At 35.3% G+C, this 25,965-nt stretch overlaps 1 protein-coding gene across 16 annotated transcripts in view; it reads left to right on the top strand.

Annotated features, from left to right (window-relative positions):
• Nucleotides 1–25,965, top strand: part of SOX6 (SRY-box transcription factor 6) — a 480,950-nt gene that overhangs the window by 315,935 nt on the left and 139,050 nt on the right. For all 16 annotated transcript variants that reach the window (XM_039344591.1, XM_039344594.1, XM_039344588.1 and 13 more), the window contains one exon: nt 3,530–3,598. In XM_039344591.1, coding sequence (XP_039200525.1) covers nt 3,530–3,598 — 69 coding nt within the window. The remainder of the gene's footprint in view (nt 1–3,529; nt 3,599–25,965) is intronic.

Genomic DNA, 25,965 nt, shown 5'->3' with positions numbered 1-25,965 from the left:
GCATATTGTTAAAATAAATTGGCAAATTATTTGATCATTTGAAGTTTAAAGAAAACTGCAATATACAAGAGGCACCTACATAATTATTAGAAATCTTGTGTAAAAAAAAAATTAAAACAAGAGAGACCATAAGTTCCTTGGGCATTCATTTTAAATTAATGTCCTTTTTTTAGGAATCTGACTTTAAACCAGAATTATCATTTCAGTTAAACATGTTTTATAGAGTATATACCGCGAAATATGCTCCGTTGATTTTAATGAGTTGTGACGTCTGGTATTTCATGTGCTTGAATATTTGCCCACATGTGAGGAATATGGACTCGTCCCTAATGGAAAATAACATAAAGGAATACTGTAAAAAATCAGAAGTTAGAATGTCATTTAGCCATCCAGAGATGACACAGTAATTAACTATTGACACTTGTGAATAAGCTAGCACAAATTAATCTTGACACATTTGCAGACGAGTGATATCTTACAGTGAACACTTTGTAATTATATTTCAAAATGAAAATTAAATGACACTTAAAACTAGGTTGTCATGCTCAATGGAGCGAGCATGTAGCTCAACCAATTCACAAATAAAATTCAGGAGTTGAGCCACATGGTGCTCCTCTGCCATCTTTGGTAGTGTCAAGCCCTATACATTGAGATTGCACTGTGGTAATTGCTGTGTAACAGGGTGGATTTCTTCATTTCTCTCTTTCTGCTTAATCACAAATGCCATCAATATTAGATGCTGTGTGAGTACTTTACTGGCTTCTATAAGGATATGAATATTCATCTGCTCATATATTGTACTGATAACTGCTGTGGACGGTGTATGAACATTTAAACTCTAACAAAATCAGTTCCCAAATTTACAAAGCTTTGCCCATAGCCTGAGTACAAACTTTTAATATGATGCCTATCTCTGCATAATCATTCTTTTTTGTTTAGCCCTGTCTCATTCTGCCCTTAAAGAGTGCTTGCAATAACAAGATGCCACAACAAGAGTAAATATCTTAAAATATTAAAAATATGGTAAAAGGCAATATGCTAAAATATGGCATTGAGCCCTGATAGTAACTCTTCCTAAAATTCCCAAACAACCTGATCATGTACAGCTTTGTAAGAGGAAATTTTATAACCTCAAGGCAATTGGAGAAACTTTGAACTTATTTAAAAGTTTGGAAAAAGAATTCTATAGCTTCAGATTCAGGAGGGTGATTCCATTTCTGTGTATTTTACCAATATCAAATAAAACCCTATAATTAGAAAAGAGACATGTTAATGACAAAAAAATGTGGGTTAGCAGATTCTTCCATATGTGGAAAATTCTTTTTAACTAGCCTTAGGGACAAAAGGCAATCCTCTCTTGGTCTACAGAAGCTACAGAATTCCATGCAGTCTGAATATATAAATCTTACCTAATGTTTCTTATGCTGTATCTTTGTACTTTGGTAGAAGCCCAGAAATATATACTGGAAAAGAACATCAGATAAAATGTATTGGGCATTATACTTGCCCATTATACATCCCATATCTTAAAATGACTTATCTCACAGTGATGCTTTGTCTGCCATCTTGAGGTTCTGAAGGAAAAGCAGGATTAAAATAAATCTACTAAAATAAAGTAAATGAGGGTACATTGTATTGTGTAAATAAACTATTCTATTAGCTGATTTTTTCCCCCTTGTGACATTAGGATTTCTTGCTGTCCCTAACCTGAAAGTAATTTAAATTCAATAAATTAGTTATCTAAGTAGTAGTGCAACTGAAATATAGTAATATAATTTAAAACTATTTATTTCAGTTTATATAACTCTGAACAACCAACAGATATAATCACATATAATTACATAATCACCAAAAAGCCAACATTAGGCTGCATTAACAGAGGGATAGAATCAAGATCACGTGAAGTATTAATACCACTTTACAATGCCTTGGTAAGGCCACACTTGGAATACTGCATCCAGTTTTGGTCATCATGATGTAAAAAAGATGTTGAGACTCTAGAAAAAGTGTAGAAAAGAGCAAAAAAAGATGATTAGGGCACTGGAGGCTAAAACATATAAGGAACGGTTGCTGGAATTGAGTATGTCTAGTTTAATCAAGAGAAGGAAGAGGGGCAACATGATAGCAGTGTTCCAATACCTCAGGGGCTGCCACAAAGAAGAGGGAGTCAAGCTATTCTGCAAAGCACCTGAAGGCAAGATGAGAAGCAATGGATGGAAACTAATCAAAGAGAGGAGCAACCTAGAACTAAGGAGAAATTTCCTGGTAGTTAGAACAATTAATCAGTGGAACAACCTGCTTCCAGAAGCGCTTAATTCTCCAACACTGGAAATTTTTAAGAAGAGGCTGGACATCCATTTGTCTGAAATGGTATAGAGTTTCCTGCCTGAGCAGGGGGTTGGACTAGATGATCTCCAAGGTCCCTTCCAACTTTATTATTATTATTATTATTATTATTGTTGTTGTTGTTATATATCTAAAACTCTATTAGAACCATGATAGAATGTTAAATATATAATTCAAAACATATACAGTAGCTAGTACAATAAAACATTAATCTTTTAGGACAATAGTGATAACACAATGAAGCCAAACAATAGCAATAATAATTATAGTTATTGTGTTTGTATTATAGAGGCAGAATGCTTTTCTATTCAAAATACACCAAGCATAGGATAACAATAGAAAATGAAAGTAATGCTAAAAATAAATAAAACAAGGCAATTGAAAGAGAAATATAACTTTGCAGAGGTAATAGATACATACAGTTTTCACTTCCCGGAGAAGCTTTCTCCAACAGAAAAGTTGTAATTAAATAATGCATAAAAGTATAAATACGCTTCAAAAAGTCTGTTTTGGATGGAGAGTTCCAAAGGGTTCATCATGACTGCTTCACAAACTCATTTCCAAGAATGTAATAGCATGTGGGAATGATTTTGGGTGGGGTGGGGTGGGGGGGGGAAGTGAGAAATAGAGGCTATCAGGGGAACAGTCAGATAACAGAGGGCACAGTCCACAGCTGCATATGGGGTGGAAAAAGGAGCCCCACCTGTCAAAGTTCTCAGACAATAAAGGAGCCACAGGGAGATTTGTACTTTTGCAAGTTTCTGTTAATGTAGCCTTACATTAAAGTAGAATTAATTCTTTTGGTTGTGTTTCTTGTCCGGTTCACCTTGGAAGGCTGACAAAGAATGAGATGACTTAAAATGGAGCTGTCCCTGAAAGAGAAATCCCTTTGTCTAATCTGCTCCTGATTAAAGCAGCCATTACCTAATGGGCAGTTTAAAAATGTAAATTAATAAAGTGCATGATGGCTTAACCAGGTTTTCCTGACTATGTTTTAAAGATTAATTTAATGAATAACATCTTTGAAACCTCCTTGTGGTATTGTAGCAAGCTCATGGAAAAGTAAGATTCAGTGTAGCAAAGCCTCAACATCTTAGAATTTATCAAGAGGACTTTGTTCTCTCTGAATAATATTGAATTTGGTATCTCTATTTTAATGTAATGTAAATTTTATTTCCAACAGATTGCAAGACAACAGCAGCAACTTCTCCAGCAGCAACACAAAATCAATCTCCTGCAGCAGCAAATTCAGGTCAGTATGTTTTGTTGTTCTCTGCTGATTATCCTTAAATTCTGTTTAGAGAGAGGGGAAGCTTTAAAATAAAATTGCTTTTACTCTACTAAACTAGCAAAGCTTCCAAAGGTCTGCTATTTTTTTTTAAAAAAAGTGAAAATAGTTCAGTGGAAGCTATATTTTCTAACAAACAGCTTTTGTTTGAAGGATATTCATTTGTTTTAAATTTGACCATTTAATGCTAAAGTAAACAGATAGTTTAACATGTGCTTCAGAGGAAAAATAGGGATTCAGTTATTGCTTGTGGATCACCTTATTACAATGAAGACTTAACAGCTTTCAATTGATAGAGTTATTACAGAAATCATTTATAGCTCTTGCTAGGTAGGTGTACAGTAAGAGTTGAGGGCAGCAGCGTTTTGTAGGTGGCAGATGTTATTGTGTATGTGTCATGAGCACCAATTCCAGTTTTAATTTTATATGGAGGAAATAACATTAATTACAATCTCTTCTTGAATATATCCAAAGACATAAAAGGTAATGTTATTTTAATGGATCTGTTGTGGTTATTTCTTTTTCTTTTATAAAAGCATCACATCAGGCTATTGAAAGCTACCACTACCAATAAACCTTTTTTTAAAATAACAACAACAACAACAACAAAAAACTTATTATTGCATATGATTATCTACTGTCAGTGAAAATGTTGGATTGAGGAGCTCTTTGGCCTGATTCCACAGAATTATTTTCATATTTTTGTGTGAAAGGTTCCAGTCTAAATTTGGTATTTGTTTTTATGTGTGAAAATCCCTACTCTACTTTAAAATGGTACGATCCTGGAAAGAGGGTTGCTTGTGCAGTTTCTAAATACCTTGTTCTGTTCTAACACCTGCTTTATTATGGGAGGATGAATGAATTCCTCTTGTTCAGACAGATTTTTTTGTAGTCCAAGAAATTGCTGAACTGAGAGTAAAAAAAATCTGTCTACAATTTGCATAGTTAGTTCGATACTATTGCTGGCATCATAATATGCCTTCTGGTAGTCATTCTCAGGCAAAGAAAAATTTCCTTCCAATGGCCACGCTATTGCAGAAAGTTATAATACAGGTAATTTTGTCTTCTTTTTGCCTTTTCTGCATTGTTACTTCATAACATTACAGGTAGTCCTCAACTTATGACCACAGTGGAACCCAAAATGTCCTTTACTAAGCAAGACAGTTGTCAAGTGAGTTTGGTCCCATTTTACAACCTTTCTTGGTACAGTTGTTAAATGAAACATTGGAGTTGTTTAGTAACATGGTTGTTAAATGAATCTGGCTTCTCCCTTGACCTTGTTTGTCAGAAGGTTGCAAGAGGCAATCACATGACCCTGGGACACTGCAGCCATCGTAAACATGAGTCAGTGGAGATGCTGCAATGGTTGTAGGTGTGAAAAGTGGTCATAAGTTACTTTCTTCAGTGTCATTTTGAACAGTCACTAAATGAACTGCTGTAAGTTGAGGATTATCTGTAGTTGATTCCCTGTTTATTGCCTTGTATTCTGTATTTGCAAAGGTTAACAGATACGTCACTAGGACCAAGTGGCAGTTCCTCTTCCTAAGAACAAATACATTGCCTCCACTTTATCTTCTTCTAGCCTTGTTTCCCCCCCCCCCCCACTAAGTTATGGAGTTTAGCCACTGCCAAACATTTTGTCACTTTATGCCAATCCAGTTGTTGGGGGTCTGCTTAGAATAAGAAGCTTCTGTGGATTGTGTCTCTCTCTTGTGTGCATTGGGAAAACTCATTAAAGGATTTCAAGCAGGTTAAGCTTTTCTCCTCCACGGTATGTTTGCCAGGATTCTTGGTGGTTGTTTCATCTTCTCCTGGAGCATCTTGCAAGGAATTGCTTTAGCTGCTATCAAAGCTTGTTGGGTCAGTGCCATAGCAGGCATACAAACAAATTTTAAAGAACGGCTGCTTGTGTGGTTAGAGTTGTAGTATGAGACTTATATTTAATGTATTGTTTGGGAGTTGCAAAAGATTTTAGGTAGATAATGTTTAAGCAGCTCATTACAACTGACAAATATGGAACTTTTGTCTGTTTTTTTTGGGTGTGTGTGTGTCTGTTTTCTTAAATCAAATAAGAGAAATTGAATAACTTTAAAACTAGAAGCTCTGCTCAGCGAAGAGTTGTCCCCGGTCCTTAAGTCATAAAGCTTGAGTACTTCATATATTTTAGGACTATGCTTTCAGTGGATGTATACATTTTAGGAATATACTTTACAAGGAGATAAACATTCTTCAAAAGACAATGTTTATAGTTAAATAAGTAGCAACATTATTGTAAAGCCTAGTGAACTTTAAATAGAAAGAAAATCAGTTATCCTACCACTATGTCTTGTCAGAAAGGCCTTGAGAAAGCACATTTTTAATTTCCTATCTGCATCTGAAACTAGTTGTGCAGTTGTTTGGATGCCTGGAACATGTGACTACTTGTATTTCAGTATTGGACTTCAAGATGCACCTATTTTATTAAGTATTCTTACATGGCACTTCATAAGTAAATACCTGCTGCCAAAAATTTATTTACATAGCACATAAATTTGTCAACTAGTAAAATATATAGGTCATTAAAAAATAATTAAAGCAAATGGAAGAGGCTGTTACTGGTATTTTAGTCTTCAAAAGTTTTAGACATAATTTAAGAATGAGAAATAAATCAGAGCGAAAATGGAAAATAATAATACATGTTGTGTTCCATTTAAATTTTTATTCAATAGGTAGTAAGCTATAGTTATAATAAAGATAATATAATTTCATAGCAGCTTCCTTTCTTGAGCTTTAGACTATAATTATTAATGATGATAATGATGATAATATAAAATATTTATTGAAAATTATAAAGGAAGAGTCAAATTTCAATACAATTTGGAGTCACGGCCCTATTGAAAATGTTTTTAACTTTTGGCTCTGGATGCGGACCAAACATTTGCAAACTACTTTCTGAATTAAAATCTGCTTGATGAGCTTGATTGATGCTGGCAAAGAAAGTTGCTAACTTTTTTAAAATGTTAATTCTAGATTTCTGCCCTGTGGTTCATACTTTTCAGGAAGGCTTGTGGATAGAACCTTGCAGCATGCTTGTGATTTTTGCTACCTCTGTTTTGTCAATCTGAAGACAACTGAAGACACACTTGGGGAATTTTAATTTGTCAAGGAAGTTTTTTTTGGGGGGAGGGGAGGACCCCATGAGGTAACATTGTGGTGATAGAGGCATCTCATGAGGATCTGCAGGAACGAGCATGAGATGCTCAGCAGGAGTGAACCAATTTAAGATGCTAGCAGATCTGGGATAATCTCTGCAGGAGGTGAGGTTGGAATTAGTTAGGCAACTCAGTCAAAGAGGTGAGTCCTAAGAAGGTTGGAGAGAGAGAAAAAAAAGAGTTCTGTATATCTTATTCTTGCATGGTTGGTTAGTTTCTGTTGACTGTGATTTGTATTCAACCCTGTGTTTGTTCATGTTCAGATAAGGTCAAAGGACCTACAGGTTTACCTAAAACATTGCAATGTCAAACTGTAGTTTTCACTATTTCTACTTTTTCTTTGTTTTGTCTTTCTTTGTCTTCCATTGTTGTGGGCCAAAGGTATAGAAATACTGGTTCTGCTTTTGCTCAGGGCTAATCAGCAAAGCATCAAAGTTTTGCTGGAGGTCCAATTTATACTGTATTATTCCTTGCTTGCATGCAAATAAATTATGTTGTATCCTCAAAGTTATTTAGTTCTTTAGGTGAGCTGTGTTTTGGCTAAACAACCTAGAAAAATCCCATGCACCCACTACCCCATCACCCAATTTTCCCAAATGCATGCAAAACAGGGGCATGACAGCTGCCAAGAACATGATTACATTCTCCCCTCTATGTGGCTTTAATTTCTCATCCTATATTATATTAATTGTTTTCATTTTTTTAACTCGATTCATGTAATTAGTACTATAGCCTTCATGCTGAACTACCATTATGTGGAAGAAATTTGAGGAGTTTTCATTTTTAAAAAATTAAGAAACTAGTATGATAATATAGTCATAAAGAAAAAAAATCTTATACCTTAGGTTCTACCTTGTGTTTTCAAACAGTGATAAGAGCAGTGATATTTTCATATTCATTGTTATAAGCAATGGATGGAAACTAATCAAGGAGAGAACTAACTAGAACTAAAGAGAAATTTCCTGATAGTTAGAACAATTCATCAGTGGAATGGCATGTCTAGAGAAGTTGTGAGGGTTCCATCACTGGAAGTTTTTAAGAAGAGATTGGACAATCTTATTTGTCTGAAATGGTATAGGATTTCCTGCCTGAGTAAGAGGTTGGACTAGAAGACCTCCAAGGTCCCTTCCAACTCCGTTATTCTGTTATTCAGGTTTCTACCACCTACATTCACTTTGAAGAGTCATTCAGATATTAAAACTTCAGGCAGGTGCATACAACGGAGGACATTCTTTTAAATTCTTCAATCCCAAATATGTTCAGGGTTTTAATATTAGAATCAACATCTTAAACATTCATTGCTAATCCAAATCTTTAAAATTAGTATCAGGAGCACAATGCTTCCCCATCTACCATCTGGCTACTATTCTGGACTGGTTACATTTTTGGTAGTATTTTCACAGATAATAAAATATAATGCATAAAAACCTACACAAATGACTAGTTTCTCCAACCTTATAAGAGATTCAATTCTTTGTCTCTTGGCTGCAAACTCCTCAGCTCATTTATTTCTTTATATGGCAGTTAGTTTTGCTTTATTCAGTGACACTGTTTTTGCTCACTAAAACTTTTCCTTTTAAATTGCCACAAGAATCCATTTTCGTGTTCTAATGTTCTGGCCGTGTCACTTAATATCAACAAGCTTGCATGGTCTCATTTTGTTAAAATGAGTGAGCATGATAGTAAACAGAGGTGCAGCAATTTGAAAAATGACTGCTGCTTAACTGTCCTTGATGTGAATAGTTTGTATTATACTTAAAGCCTAAGAGGCTGATCCCTCAAATTCCTTCCTTTATCTGTGCTTAACTAAAAAAATATCAAGGCACCTTGTGAGCTGAACAAGGACTATGTCTTTATGGGATGTGCATGTCTAAAGATCTTGAATAATTCTACATTAGTTTTTATGCCCTCTACAATGATAATGAAGATGAAAATGATGACAACAACAATAGTAATAATGTTGGAAGGGACCTTGAAGGTCATCTAGTCCAACCCCCTGCTCAGGCAGGAAAGCCTAAACCATTTCAGTCAAATGGCTGTCCAGTTTGATGATTGCTAAAATAACAATGGTAGGGATATATTTAAAGCAATGGTCATTATTAAGTATTTTACTGATGTCCTATTTAAGAATCTTTCATTTGTTTCCTTCTGGAAATGGATTGTAAATCAGGGGTGTCAAACTCAATTTCATTGAGGGCCGCATCAGCATTGTGATTGCCCTTGGGGGGCCGGGTGGGTGTGGGCAGCCTACTGGGTGGGCGTGGATGGAGTAGGTGTGGCCTACTGTGTGGACATGGCCAGCTCTACATTGTTGGCGTCAAGGGTGCCTGTGGGGGCCTGGGCAGGAGTGTGACAGATCTGAGGGTCTCTGGCAGAAGGGGGTGGGACCGGGGCAAGCGCCAAAGCATGGTCCATTTCTTCATTCCTCACAAAGGATGACACCTCCCCAGCATGCACCCAGAAGGCGGAGCCAACGCAGCAAGGACTGGTTCCTCGCTGTTTCTAGATGGCCTTGTGGAGCTGAATGTGTTTCAGCATAGATGGCCATCACAAAATTGTACATTGGCTCCCGGCCAGCCTGGGCCAGGGCAAAGGCAGCGGGGGTTGTTCCCTCACTGATTCCAGGATGGCTTCGTGGGCCACATGAAACAACTTCGCGGGCCGCATCCGGCCCCCAGGTCTTGTGTTTGACATGTCTGTTGTAAATGCTTGATTCAAGGTTGCTCAAGAGACCCTGTCATGAGCAGAGTTCGTATTATGCTGCAATTCTTCTTATTTAGGTTCTTTTTTTGGTGGAGCGGGGTCATATCTATGGAATAATTTATGCCAGTTGAAAATTGGCTCCTGATCAAATTGGTCCTTTTTCTTTGCTGTCTTTGCATCAGTTTATTAAAGCCAGAGCAAATCAGTTGTTCCTTTTGCTACATTGAAGTTTGTCACTTGCTGGTTCTCTCTTTGCTCTCTCTCTCTCAGGCTCAAGCAAGCCAATTTTGGTACTTTGCACATAGTACAATCCACCCCTGAAGAGAAGAGGATAAAAAAAGTTTACCAACTTTCCTCCCTTCACTTTGCCTGAGCTATTATATGCCTGGGAATAATTGCAAAGATTTCCAATCAGAATGGGATCAATTCTGCCTGCAATTTAAAAGTGTAGGAGTCTGCCTGCTTCATTGTTCAGTGCTTTGTTTCCCCATATCCCCCTCTCATTATTAAGGCAATATGCAATAATGATGATTGATACTGGGAAAGCATCTGGAAAAAAAGTGATTTTGTCAATGTCTTTTTCCAGTTACAATAACAATACCTTTACTCCATCAGATGTTTTTATGTGCAATGCAGTGATTGTGGCAAGTTGACGTTGGATGTTTCCATTAACATCCACATGCCATTCTACATAAGGCTTTTCATATATCAGTGTATGTATAAATATGTATGTACATAGCATGTGTATATGTATATTATGTATGTGTGTATATATATACTTTCCTTTGAGAGCAGGCAGGGAACAGAGTTTCATTTGTAATTTTTAATGGGCCAGTGACAAAATGACAATAAAGGTTAACTTATCTAATAATCTGGTTATTGTAAGACTGCTATTTCCTTTAGTTCTTTTTCTGATTGGACTTTCTCTGCAATTTGAAGTAAGAAAGGGCAACTCTGATGAAATTGGGTTTTTTTGGGGGGGAGGAGTGTCCTATTGGTCAGTAGGAATAATCGGCAATCGGCTGAGAATGTTTTTTCATTTGTCCATGTTTCAATATCAATAATGAAGACAAGATAACTGCAATAAGTTTGAAAGCTGGAAAAATTGGGAAAAGAAAATGGGCTAGGATGAAGTTGCCCTTGTTGTAACCTGTATTTAATGCTGACTAGCAAAAAAACCCAAAACAAAACAAAATCCAAGCACTCCTGTTCTGGCAGAGAAAAATATATCCACCCAGCTTTTTTTATTTGTTTGTTATCGATCATAAATCTGATCCCTTTCCAGCAAACTGAAAGCAGGACTAAACAAAGTTGCTAAAAGCAATTTGATACTTCTGTTGGCATGAGTATATGAAGCAGAGGTTTTCCTGAAAGTAATACAGAAAAAAACAAAACAAAACAGGACTTACAAACACAGCTGAAAAATCTAAGAATAGTCTCCAATAAGCCTTTAAAATATAATTGTATCTTCAGTAAGAAACTAGGCAGGAAAAATAAACCCCTGAATTTCTTTATACATTCACCACTCAGTGCTGTTGCTGATAGCCCATAGCATGCTGATCTGATTTTTTTGGGAGGGATATTTAAACAAATAGAAATAAAAGGCAAATTTAATTATTTCTTTTATCTAATTGAATTAACTTAAAAAGTTATGATAAATACTCCAAAAACATGCTTTGAATGCTTAACCTGATTTTCTCAAATAAAACTGTGTTTTCTTTCTAAAACTGAATCCATGACATTAGATACTATTGTTCCAATTGAATAAACTCAACAACAGATTATTAATTTTATAAAGTTGTCAATCTACTTAGACAGAATCCAGAATTAATTCTTGAGAAATGTTCAAGTTGGGGTTTAGGCTATGGGATATTAATTAACAAACGTAGTTCTACAAGTTCCTTCATTTATTATAGCTATTGCCCGGAAGATTGAAAACAAAAGTCAAGAAACCAGTCTAAACCATGGTTTGTGTCCTAATTTGATTTAATAATGGGTCAAAAGCACCATGACATCTAGTTCATGAATATACATGGCCATATTGCTCTGTGCACGTTACCACTATTATTTCACTGTGTATATATAATCTATGACATTTGCTAATGTCAGATGTAATGATCATCATCACATTAGATTACTTTTAAAAGGGGACTGGACTAGTTCTATCTTCTGCCTATTGGTAGCTGCTAAGTCTTTCTACTTCAAAAAATTGAGGTGACATTCTTCAAATATTAGTTGCTATGTGGCAACACTAAAGAGGGCTATCACAGTTCTATCCATTTTGCAAACTTCCTGAAAGCATCTGGTTAGTCAGATAGAACAAGCCTTTGCTAGATTGCCTTGTGGTCAAATCCAGCAGGCTGTTATTTCCTTAGGAGAACCTAGCTAAACCACCTGACCTTCAATTTTTTTTTATGACAACCCTCTAACTACTTTTTCTATTTTGAGATTTTATAGGTTATTTAATTTGAATGGAAATAACTGTTTGCAGTTGGCTTTGAATCACCAGGTACAAAGGAAGGGATAAGACTTGACACTCAGACATATGACACCAAATAGTGGATTGGTGTTAGGTCTCAATCACCTTATTATCACAGTCTAGATTTTGTCTTCTTAGGAAACCACTAAAGACTTTCTTAAATGGTTTGATTATGCATGTTATTTAAAATGTTCTAAATAATAGGAACAGAATTGGGCAGAAATGTGGTCTTATTTCAATAAATTGCTTTGTTTCTCAAAATTTAAACAGTCTGTTTAGCTGAACCAAAAAAAAGGCTTTCAGTATCTTTTACATATGACTCCTCTAATTATAGAGCAGTAAATGGTAGGCAAGCATATGTTAGCAACATGAGCAGCAGTCTATGAAATGAGCTACAAGTTAATAAAATCATCTTGTGGTTGTGTTGGCCAAATGTTAGCACACATTTTTCAGAAAGCAATATTTCAACAAGCTTGAAGAATAGGGCTCTGGCACAGGAACATGAACATGATCTGATGTGTGGAAAAGAGATAAACCTACAGCAAACACTTAGGTTTGTGGTGGGGAGGAAGTGAGGAATGAGGGGAGAGTATGTTTGTTTTTCTCCCACTCTTTAAGGCTGCAAGTGATGACCTCATTAACTATATTGGTCAGGCTAACCTGTACTGGATTTCCCTGTGTGCTTGATTCCTGAAGGTACACCACTGGAGTGTATCGAATGGCAAATACCCATTTTCTCCCTTCAGTTAGTGCTGTAGGACTGTTTCTTATTAGACAACTCAACCAGAGTAATCCAGGACAATAGAGAAAAAAGGTTCTACCTTAGCCACTGAGAAACCAACAGAAATGCAGTTGTATCATGTGCCAATTAGTTAGTCACAATAGGCTAAAGCAAACTATAACATGAATCATACCCAAAAAATCTTCAGGGTCTGGGCAAATAATGAAGATAGAATAGAATAACACAGTTGGAAGGGACCTTGGAGGTCTTCTAGTCCAATCACCTGCTTAGGCAAGAAACCCTATACCTTTTAAGACAAATGGTTGTCCAATCTCTTCTTAAAAATTTCCAGTGTCGGAGCATTCATAGCTTCTGGAGGCAAATTGTTCCACTAGTTAATTGTTCTAACTAAAGATAGTGTCTTCCAAATTAAAAAACATGCAAATAAAGTTGAAAATATAATCAGTTGGCCAATCTGTGTGACTGGATTCTATAGGCAGTTGACCCACTGGATTCTTATCTCGCTAAATTTACATGATCACATATCAAATTAACTATGTCAGTTAAACTGAATAGCTGCAGTATAATTATAAGCATATTTTCGGGGTTTCATTCATTATATCTCTTTTTGTTTAATAAATAATAATTGATTAAATTTATGGGCTGCCTATTCCCAGCTATCCTCAATGATTTAATTGATATCAGGCTTCTCTTGAGAAACACTAAAACTTGGAAACATATACAGGTATTTTGAGGCAGGTCCAGTAAGTAGTCTTCTTGTAACAAAAAACAAAACAAAACCCAACAAACTAATATAGCCATTACTAATGAATTCCAGTGATTGCTCTGTGTCAAATGCAGTCAAGGTTCAAATTCTCTTTTTCTCCAGCCCATGCTGTGCAATAGGTTCTGATATGCACCCAGTCAGTGTAAGAGACTTGTCTAGTTTCAGGCTGCTTGCTTCTAACTTTCTTAGAGCTAGCTCTCATGACTAATTTATAATACACTTTATTTTCCAAATACAGTGAATAGGTTAATTTAGAAGCCAAGTTATATCAACCCCCTCAGTATGTCCCAAAGAGTTCATAGACAAATGGAGTAAAGACTGTGATATGCTCTGACTTTTATGATTGTTACAACTATCAATGCAAAATGGAATGTGAACCAGTTAGAATTTTCTTACACTTAGTTCAGTTCTTCAAAACAATATTTATAAATAATCTGTACTAAATCATTTACCTACAAACTTAGATAGTATATGAGATATTATTTGCAGAAATATTTCCATATTATACTTCAGTGAATGAAAAGTTGTCATGCCAAACATGATTATGGCCAACTAGTTAGTATTTTTAATGGGAGGTGGTTGTTTAAAGTTTAAGAGAAAAGAATACCCAGAGATTAAAAAGAAGAAAAGAAATGGAACCTAGGATAGTACCTTGAGGTTTTGCCTAAGGAGAAATTCTGTCGTGGATAGTCTTTCAGGATTGCATTAACACAAATTTCTTTATAAGATTTAGGCACACTGTCACATCTTGGCTTTTTGCTTGCTTTATGTTCTGGATGCATAGAATATTTCTTTGATCAGTAATCACACAGTCATTGAGCTTGAATAATAGTTTTCTTTGCAATGTTCTTTCCAGGCAACAGTAAATAAAGGAGTAGTTAGGGCGATGTTAGAATAATTGGATTTATGGGAAATACAACAATACTAGTTCATATGTCCTTTTGAAAATGCAGATATTTAGTTAAGAAATAAATATATTAACAAAAGGCAACCCCATTTTTAAAATATGTTAAAACATTCAGAGAAAATCGGTGTGCTTTTTTAATTATAAAAGTAATATTTTTAATTCACTGAATGGTGAGCAATCTTTGACAAGAGGATAGGAATCAAAATAATTTACAATTCTACACAAATATTTTACATTGACACATATTTATTGTCAGTGGAAGTAAGGAAGAAGTCCATATGCTTATCAAATGAACTTTTTGAACTAAGAGTGTACAGTATTAGTGTTGTATTAGGTGTAAATTTGTATATTTCCCAAATTACTTAAAAATACTATGTTAATTTATGTTTAGTTAAAATTAAACTATGGATGAATTAATACTGGAAAACAGCAGTAACTATTTCTTTAAGACATTCTAAAAGGATAAAAAAAAAAGATGTGGATGTTCCAAAGTTTAGATGCAGCATAGGAAAAACACATTCCTACCTTTTTGGCTAACAGAACTCTGTAAAACATTTTTAAAAGAGTCTGATGAAATAGCCTTGCAAATTTTTAATAAGCCCAAAAGTCCTGCAGTCCTTTATGAATCAAGGTGCACTTTTGCAGAGTATTGCTATTAATGGAAATCAAAAGGCTTTCACCAGATGACTGTAGAAAAGTATCATATTACATTGTGACTTTTCATGTGTTTTAAAAAGTGAAAAACCGTAGCTTTCTTTTTTTTAACTTTATTTGCGTTTTGGCACATGCTTATTTCTGATCAACTACTGCAATATTCTTTTCAACACATTACTCTATGAAACTGGATTGAGGCAATCATTTGTCAAAATATTAGGACCAGTGTCTTCTGTGATCACAGCAGACCAAGAGAGAAAAAAAAAATGCTGAAGACCAAGAACATAACTGAAACAAAGAATTGGTGACTTAAAAGAAAGCAAGCTATCTTTGAGTTGAGGTCATACTATTTTCCATTTCTTCTATTTGAGCTTTTTAATAACAATGAAATTTGTGGTAGACTTAGATTCTTGATGCTGTTACTCTTAAGAATTCAGCTTGTTTAAAATAGCTAAATCTTTCCTATAAATCTTGCATAGACCATCTTCTATAAATCAAGCATTTGCACAGCTTGTGTAAATTATGTCCACATTGAGATTTTAAGATGTTAAACAGCGTGCATACCATATATAAGGGATGGGAAATAAAAAGTGATGTACTGTGCGACACGTGATGTAACACAGCAGAATATCTTTTCAGGTCCAGAGGGATGCATTGACATCACCAAGCTAAAATCCTTACAGTGCCACAAAATGCTTTACTGAGGTTTGTTTTGTTGTTGTTATGAGAAAAGTATATAATGGCTTATTATGGAACACCCTGTTTATGCAAGCTGCACAAAATATGATGTGAAAAATGTATGTAAACCAAATAATAAAACAATTCACTGAAATTGGAGGAGTATGAAAACATTTTATTCTGAAAAAGCTTTGTTAAAAATAACTTTTTAAAAATCAAATATTCATTTAAAAACAAATAAAGTAATAATAATTGTTTTATTTAATACCAATTGATGGACAAAATATATTCACATGTTCATTTTAAAATATAGGCAAGTGGAGAAATTTGTAAGGATCAAAGCATACAGATAACAGATAACCTGTATCTGTTTATACAGACCAACATAATAATTTTTCTGTCCCATTTGCTATATTAAATTATGTTTATGTGCTATCAAATTGGTATTGACTCTTAGTGATTCCATTGATAGATTTTCTGAAATATTAAAATCTCTTAATTTTGGCTGATGGGTCTATAAAATTGTATAAATAAAATTGGAGTCATCTTAAATTCTATGAAAAAATACTGAAAATAATTTCATAAATCTTATGTAAGAAAAAATACATCTTGACTTTTTAAAATTATCAGTTCTGTATTGATATGCATCTGTGTATTAGAAGATTTTAGTATCTGAAAGATCAGATTTGGACCATACTGTGGAGCAGGGGTCCCTAACCTTGCTCCGTGGACTGCTACCAGTTCGTTGCTCATTGGCAACTGGATTGCACAAGTGGCAGGTGAGCACGGGAATCTCCATTTGTGCAACCGACATGTGTACGTGTGAAACTGTCAGACTCTGCTGCTGTCACTGCCAGTCTGCGGTGGTGGTGGGGGGGATGGTTTTGGGGACAGAGAACTGAAGGAGGCAAAATAATATTTACTAGTGGGGAAGGCCTGCTCACAACATTCTTTTGGTGCACTTCTGGGTTTATATGTTGGTTGAACTGACCATATTTTGACTTTATCCTTAAAGCAAAAGTGTTTCCTCTAATTTCTGATTGTCTAGAAAATAACAATCTACCCCAAAACACTTTTATTGCATATGCCAAGAGTACTTTTGAAAGATGAAGATACAAGAGAATATGATAATTTCTCCTTCCTACGTTCCCTCTGTTATTGAAACGTTTTCATGATGTAGGCTACTCACCCTGCTCCCCAGTAGGTGCTTTACCAAAGGACTTATTTAAAGCATTCAGTAAAATTGGGATGCCTGCTTTTAAGCAAGCTTCAAGCATGGCACCATTTTTGAATGAAAGGATTTTTCATTTTTCATTCAAACTATGGAAAAGAGGGTTACTAATCAAAAGGTTGACACAACATTAATTTTAGCATTGCAAGTGAAGCTAGAATTCTGAGGGAGAAAAAGATTCTTATAGTTTTGCTGAAATATTAAATGGCAGGAAATTATGACATTGTATGTCATGCATCATTGTACCAATGAAACATGTAACACATGAGTGCTTTAAAAAAATCATCCTACTTGCATAGCAGAAGTGTTTTTGTGTGTGCATATTTTTAAAAAGAGGAGCTGGAGAATTGCCTATGATTTTTTTTAACTCTTAACTGACAAGTCATATTTGCCAATTTGAAAGCTAAGTAAAACATTTCCTATCATATTTAAAAAGAGAAGTATTGATTGATGTATAGAAAAAGTTTTCAAAGACATGAATCTACAAGAATATTTAAACCAAAGATTTTTTTAGTGTAGAACAATTGGAAATTGCATCATATAAACAGTTGATTGCGGAATTGTAATTTATTGGTGTATTTTATTAGTTAGGTGAGTTCTCAAGGTTGAGATGAGAAGAAAGAGCCAGCAAAATGTGACTCTCATGATAATAAAAATATGATTGCTAGTATTTTGTAGTTGAAACAGCTAAACAAATAATTTATTTACATTTTGCCCTATATTGCCTCACTCTCAAGCAAAAATATTTTAAATGATGAGTTTTTTTGATAAAGCAGCTGTTTAAACCCCATACCTGTTGCATCTTGTTTTATTAACAAGATGGATTTTTATTGCAGAACATAACTTCTGTAATTTTAAGTAAACAAAAATGTGCTTTGAGTAATATTTAATTAAAACAACTGACTGAGAAAAAATATATGAGAAATATCTTTTTAATGATCTTTAATTTGGATAGCTTTGCTCTCTTTGTTTTTTCAGTTATTTAAATTTGCTGTTGTTTAACATAGTTTCGGTAGTCTGTTTAATAAGCAGAATAAGCACTTATTCAGTAATGTAATAGTGTAATAGTGTATATATGCATATTTTCTTTGAAGTGCAAAGGGGTATCGTCATGTTTATTCATGTAAGGGTGTTTTTCTATTTCGATGGCTTCCATAATTATTCTCTTGTTGTGGTGTTCATTTTTGGAGATTAGTTTGGTTCCTTCAAAATCAATTTCATGTCTTGTGACTTTAAGGTGCTGGAAGAGGGAGGAAGTTTTTTCTTCTTTTCTGACTGCGTTCTTGTGTTCTGCGATGCGTGCATTTATTCTCCTATTAGTTTGTCCAATGTATATGGCTGGGCTCTCCGGTAATCCACCTAGAAGCAACTTACATAAAGAAGAACAAAAAGCACTCACCAACCTGAGGAAAGACAACAACATAATCATTCTCCCAGCAGACAAAGGCAACGCCACGGTAGTGATGAACACATCAGACCACCAAACCAAACTATCGCACCTATACATGGAACACTTCGAAACCAACACCTTCGACAAATCTGAACACAAACCCAAACTCTGGCTCAGATATGTAGATGACACTTTTGTAATTTGGCCACACAGGAAAGAAAAACTGGACAACTTCCTCACGCATCTCAACAGCCTACACCCCAAAATACAATTCACGATGGAAATAGAAGCTAACAACCAACTCCCCTTCCTGGATGTCCTAATCTCCAAAAAACCCAATGGCTCCCTAGGACACACCATCTACCAGAAAAAAAACACACACCAACCGCTACTTAAACGCACAATCCCATCACCACCCTGCATAGATCAACTCCATAGCTAAGACCCTCATCTCCAGAACCAAACGCCTAGCCGACAAAGACCACCTGAAAACTGAATTACACACACTCACAAACATATTAATCTCCAACGGATTCCAAAGAAATACTATTACCAACCTAATCCAAAGGGAAATACCCCCAAAGAACTGAGACATAGAACAGTACAATGACATCGCCCTCCTCCCCTACATCAAAGGCACCACAGATAAAATCAGCAAAATTCTCCACAAACACAATATGAAGACAGCCTTCGGCACCGACCAAAAAAATAGCCAACATCTTAAGAAACCCCAAAAGACATGATCCAGCTAGAAAACCAAGGAGTCTATGAAATACCATGCAAAATCTGCCCAGCCGCATACATTGGACAAACTAATAGGAGAATAAATGCACGCATCGCAGAACACAAGAACGCAGTCAGAAAAGAAGAAAAAACTTCCTCCCTCTTCCAGCACCTTAAAGCTACAGGACATGAAATTGATTTTGAAGGAACCAAACTAATCTCCAAAACTGAACACCACAACAAGAGAATAATTATGGAAACCATCGAAATAGAAAACACCCCCACAACATGAATAAATGTGACGATACCTCCTGCCTACCAGACATCTGGAAACTAGTCTTAATCAACAAATGAGTCCTAGCCACGAAAACTGACACTGGACCCAGAACAACACAGTACGCCACCACCATTCACTCTCACCAGACCCAAACACAAGCCCAAACCCATCCCTCAGACGAAATGCAACCACCATCCAGAAGCCAAACCATGACGACATCACCAGCTGCTCCACCTCCCTCCGACCCCCACACAAAGCAAATGGACACACGCCATGAACACAGAACTAGACCGCAAACTCGGAGCCAAACCAAAGCCCGGTATGTTACTTCACAGCCTTCTGCCCTGGACATCACCCCACAAAACTCAGGAGGTTACAATGCAACACAAACCACTAGATTGCAATTTTTTTATGAAGAAGACCATCCTGATAGGTCAGTGATGGCGAACCTTTTAGAGACCAAGTGCCCAAACTGTAAGCCAAAACCCACTTATGGATCGTCGGGTGCTGGGTGTGTGTGGCCCATTGGGTGGGTGTGGCTACAGTGGTAACAGCAGACTGGGTGGGACTAAAAATTTCAATTCCAACTTTGTGAGATCTTTTTTTCCGCGAGAAGTTGAAATTGACTGATTGATTGAACTTTTTTTTGTTCACGGCAACGGAGGCCTAACATGAAAAGGTTTTATAAAACCCAGCTGAAGGCCTAGGACTGGAGCAATGGTGCATGTGCCCACAGAGAGGGCTCTGAGTGCCAGCTCTGGCACCCGTGCCATAGGTTCACCACCACTGTGATAGGTTATCTGTCCACCTGTCTTTTGTTGGGATTGAACTTCAGAACCTGAGGGCAATTTTCCTGCTTCTGGCCCAGTAGTCATACTGCTTCTTGTATTCTGTGACACCACTGTAGTCATTTATGCGTAAGTAACCATGTTGTTCATGAATTTCTGAATTCTGTTATTATATGTAATGTAATGGAGTATATTATGTGATAATTACATACATTTTATAATAACAGTTAAATCTTTCATATCACTCAGGATTATTAGATGGTTCTCAGTTCTTATGCTATGAAATGCAGAGGAAAAAGGCAAGTCTTAATTTCCTCTACCTTAAGCATAAGTTTGCCCAGCTACGTTACAGCACTTATATGACTTTCGCTAATCTTGAAATACTAAGAGCCAGACTTGCTTAGTTCTTGGAAAGAAAACAAAGAAGTACAGTTCTATTGTAAAGTAGATTGGTGATTGTCTCCTTCAGGAATGTCTTTTTATATACTTTCCAATCACATTGTGTCCAAGAAGACTACCCAAGCATATCTAGCTTGGGGCCCCAATGGTAGCTCTCTCTACTTGATGGGGTAAGGGAGAAGATCCACCCCGATGCCATCCACCCTCTTGGCTTTTGTCTCTGTTTAATGATTACTAATTTTAATTGTTTTTATTTGTATATTTTTATCATTTTGTAAGCCGCCCAGAGTCACTTCAATAGTTACAATAAGAAATTTAATATATAAATAAAATTGATACCCATGAAATCAGTAGGAATCAAGCCCAGCTCAAAGCAGACTTCAATTAATTTCTGTGCATACATTTTATAATTTGTCACTCTTATTTTTCTTGGCCCTGTTTACAGTATTGTTTGTGATGTGTAAGATTGTATCTCAATATTTACAATATTGGGAGTTGTAAACATTTATTTTCATTTTTTTCAATGATACATGATACTTGATTTAGAATGTCTTTTATCACAGTCATTGAGAAAATGTTTTCACTGAATTACTGGTAACCTCTGCAATTTCAAAATCCCTTTCATAGTTCCTTATTGCTGGGTCATATACTATGGAAGGTTAGGACTTTTGCCCGTGAGCTGCACGCTTCACATTTATTGTTCAGTCATCTTCTTTGGAGAATTCCTATCTTTTGATGCTGTCAGAGGTTTCTTGCTATTTTTTCTACCCTTAGAGACATTAACTAACTTGCTTGCTCCTAATGCTAGTTCTTTTATAAATAAATTGTAAGAATGGCCCATTAATACAGAAATTTGTTCTCTATATTTTAGCTACTTATTTTTCCATAGGATGAGTGTGAACAATCATTTCTTGGTTTAGGGCTGATAATGGAGGAGCTTGTGGGCCTGATGATGTCATCCTCCCTCTATGTTTTTGGGAAGTGTTTTCAGATCGATGTTTGTTTATAGTTATGTTTTATTGTAGGACACATTCTATAGATTTCATCTCCTTACACAAAGAATTATAGAAAACTATACCTCTGCTATTCAGCAATTATGGTCAGACGAAATTTCAGAAGTCCAAAAAGATACATGCAGCCTCAGGTCACTCACCCCCTCCATAAGAGAATTTACCTCATAATTCAGGAGATTTGCAATACCTAGCAGGGATTAATTAATGAAGTCTGCAATCAAATGGGAGATCTCAGGACTACAATGTTGTTGGATGTTCTAGTGGTCTAATTTGGATAATTCAAAAGTTTGCACGTATTTGAGATATTCAGATAAAGTTATTTTCCAAAAAGAATCTGTAAAAAAAAAGCATTTGAAAATATGCGGATTTTGCCAGGTCATTTTATTTACTCTCAGGAAAGCTTTAATGATTAAAGACAAGGAACTTACTTTTCTAAGTTCATAATTATTTTTATTGAAAATTTGTTAAATAATAGTGATAATTTAAATGAATCCCAAACAATCTTATTTCTTTTCAATAACAACAAAGACAACAAAATAAAATCTCCAGATACCATTGCTACTATTTTCAGAAATAAATTAATTTAAATTTAATTAGAAATTAGTTAATGATGGAGCTAACAATAACAAGAACAATCTGGTGATTTCCACATACTGTATAAAGTAATATTTTCTAGATGAATTAAACAAATACAAGATTATTCCTTTGGACACTTAGAAAAATGACAACATCAGTTGAAGAGAACAGAAAAATACTTCAAATAAGGGCTTTGGATATAGATTAATCAGCAGATGAAATGATTTACTGTATTGGGTTTCATACTCTGCAAAGAGCAAGCATTGCTAACGGAATGAGTGGCAGTCTCCAGGAGCTGAGTAGCCTTGAGGGACTTTATTAGTTACGTCTTGACAGGCACATGTCTCTGTTAAAACAAGGGCTTAATTTCTCTCATATGTGCACTTTTTCAACAAAGGCAGTTAAAGGGAGAGCTCCTTACAAGCCCAGAGGAATCCTTCTTAAAGTAAGGGAGATTCCAAAGAGCTAAATTTCTTTTCCTTCTCCTCTCTTTCTCTCCCCGACCCCATGGAGGTTAATTAATATGCAATTACCACTTTTACTTTACAAGAATATGATTTAAATGACAAAGCGGGAGGGGAGGGGAAGAGAGGGCAATATGGAGTATGTGTAGCACCGATGATGGGGAGACCACTGTTTTACTTCAAAATCGGCATTTTAGGAATTCTGCACATGCATTTCCTTCCAATTGTAAGTAACAGGCATGGGCATTTTTCAGCCATGAAAGCCTGATCTTAAGAGACTCTTTCTAAATAAATGTAAATATATATTTATTAAATAGAAAGCTTATATTCAGTCAGCATAGTCTAGGTGCTACTTTTTTAAATGAAAAAAAAAACACATTGGGAGGAGCTTTTCCTAAAAACACCGGATGATAAATTTAAATGTGTATCATCTGCCTTTTGGTGCAGTCCTATTGAAAAAAAGGGGGAGGGAGATGAAGGCATGCACAAAAGCCAATATACTTCTCCCATCTGCTTATTCTCTGGCTTTCCTGTACAGAAAGAGTACAGGTTTTATCAATATACCCAATTGCCCAGAGATTTGTATTTGCATTTCAGTAAATCAAAGTCCTGAGAAAGCCAAGGGAAATCATCAAAACAATTAAAAAACGAAAATTAGAATATTTCGGACATGTGATGCGACACCCAGAAAAATACGGCATAGTCCATTTAATCCTTCAGGGAAAGATTGAAAGCAAACAAGGTCCAGGCAGAAGAAGAACATCATGGCTTCAAAATCTAGGGGATTGGTTTGGACAAAACTCAGCAGCACTTTTTTGTGTGGCTGCTGATAAAAACAGGATCGCCAACATGATCACCAACGTCCAATAATGGATATGGCACAAGAAGAAGAAGAAAAATTAAGTACCCCCACCTCTTAAGTGTAGGAAGATCAGCAACTCAAGGACAATTCCATCTCCCCCCCCACACACACACATCCTGTTTCCTCCCTCCTCATCTTTTAACTGTAATTTGATTGGGATTTATATTTTTACTCTTTTAAAGATATTTATTTGTTAGGTTTTTAATGTTTTAATGCTGGAAGCCACCCAGAGTTGTTTGCTATAAGATGGGCAGCAAATAAATTCAATAAACAACTAAAAATAAATAAACTCAGGCAAGATAATTTTGGGAAGAGATTGCATATGAACCCAGTTCCACTTCTCAGTTAATAGATTATAGTGGTGGCCCATTACAGGATGAAAAACCATATCAATGTGTTGCTTGGGGATTCTAGCAACCCAAGATTACATGGCTAAAATTTAGTAGCATCATTGCTATTTTTGATCACATAATTTTAAAATATTTTCTATCCTGAAATCAAGGGTAAAAATGAAGGCAGGAAGACTGTGGGATACAAAGCCATGTTGAACTGTAATTTTTTGTGTTACAGAAGGAAAGAATTGTTAAGTAGGTAGAAAATTATCACTGTAAAGAAGGTATTAATTAAATCAAATTTAACTATATTCAAGTCCTGCCCATCTATTTGCCGTAGTACCAACTATGTCTTGGATAATAGTCTTCTAAATATATATTATTTTAATTATTAAATGTACACCCCCTCTTTCCTCAAAAACTTCATTTATTTTATGGAAAAAACATACTGGATAAGTTGGGCAGATAGAAAATGGGTGTCTGAAAATCACAACATCCCATCACAAGCCAATCTCTGCCCTTATCCTAAACATATTGGCTGTATCTGATTATTTCTTTATAAAATTTATTGGCCATAAGGCCATCTTTCATTAAGATAACTCTGGGAGGCTTCCAGTCATAAAAATATATCTACATTAAAACATAAATAAATTAAAACCAAAGATTAAAATGTAAGGACACGTGGAGAGGGTGTGGGTGATTTAAGAATGAGTTGTTGTATATGTGTCCCCTTACCCTGTAAAATATGTCCGCCAACAGAGACCAATGGATATCTAGCAATAATATTTTTCAAGAACAAAGTCTGAATTTCCAGTTTCAGATCCACATAGATTAATCATTGTACTTTCTTTGTATGACAAAGCCTGTCATGTCTGATGTACAGGTTCCAGATAGAGTTACAAAAGACATACTTCAGATACTAGTAGTATCTGTAGTACAAGATACTACATGATGAAATTTCGTTTGGATTTAAATGCAGCTTTTGATAAATTAAGGAGCCTTATGTCCTGCCTATCAGGCATTTGGTACTGAAACAGAATCCAGGAAAAATAGTTTAGTATGAAATCCTTAAAGATTTTCTAATTAATCCTCCTTTTGAAAATTTGATTACATTCACTGAAAAAAAAAATCTTTTGTCACTTTTCACCTCATTAGGAGACAATTGCCATTCTCATTTGGAAAGGTTAATTCATGATTATTTCCCCTTTATAGCCCTGAAAAATTAGAATGTTATCAATGTATATTCCAAGAACTGTAAAAATATTTGCTAGTCTAAGTTGTATATGAACACTAAGAGGGGATGATGTAAAATTATGTATGGATTTTAGAAAATGTGCTTTTATGTAAGCATTCATTTTCTACAATTTTAACATGTTTCTTAAAAAAATTGAATTAGTATCACTGAGAGATTTTTTTTTTGAAGTAGGAATCACTGTGAGAATTGATACTATATGGAATTCTATATCTATAGTTTCTTGGGGTTTGCAAATGCTACTAAAATTAGGGAAGCTAAGAAAAATTATAATGGCTAAGCAATCACAATTACAATATATATATTAAAAATGTCATTTATAAGCGATAAAGATTAACAGCTTGATGTGGAACATATGGTTTTTTATACTAAAGACATCAGTTCAGACTTTTAATTTAGCAAGGGATGTTTATGACAAATTGTTTTCTATAATACCACATATTTTAAAGCATAAACTCATTTTATCCTGTTTTCATTTAAAAATAATATTTCCTGTGATATCTGCATTTTTTCAAGCAATTTCTTTTAATGTGCCCTCTATGCTTGCTGTTTCTATAAGGCATGGAGACTGTATTTAAATTATTATTCTTTAAGTTCAGAAATCAAACTTCCTAAATCACTTAAGATTTTTGTCATACAATTATCTTGCTTCTCTTATATGTTATTGGGATCCAAACTTTGTAATATTATATTTCTTATATTTTTCTACACTTTTCTTATGAAGTACCGACACTGTTATAGTTTGGTTAAACTATGCAATTTTGGCTTATTTGTCATAACACAGAGAGAGAGGGGGGGGGAGAGAGAGACACAGACAGACAGACAGACAGACAGACACACACACACACACACACACATATATATTTCAATTTCACAGTGGAAATAAATGGAACACATTTAGGGT

Source organism: Crotalus tigris, unplaced genomic scaffold, assembly GCF_016545835.1.
Source record: "Crotalus tigris isolate CLP2741 ecotype Arizona unplaced genomic scaffold, ASM1654583v1 scf7180000017933.3771270, whole genome shotgun sequence".
NCBI classification, from domain to species: Eukaryota; Metazoa; Chordata; class Lepidosauria; order Squamata; family Viperidae; genus Crotalus; species Crotalus tigris.
The sequence above is the reverse complement of the archived record's forward strand: the minus strand, read 5'-3'. Positions and strand labels throughout refer to the sequence as shown.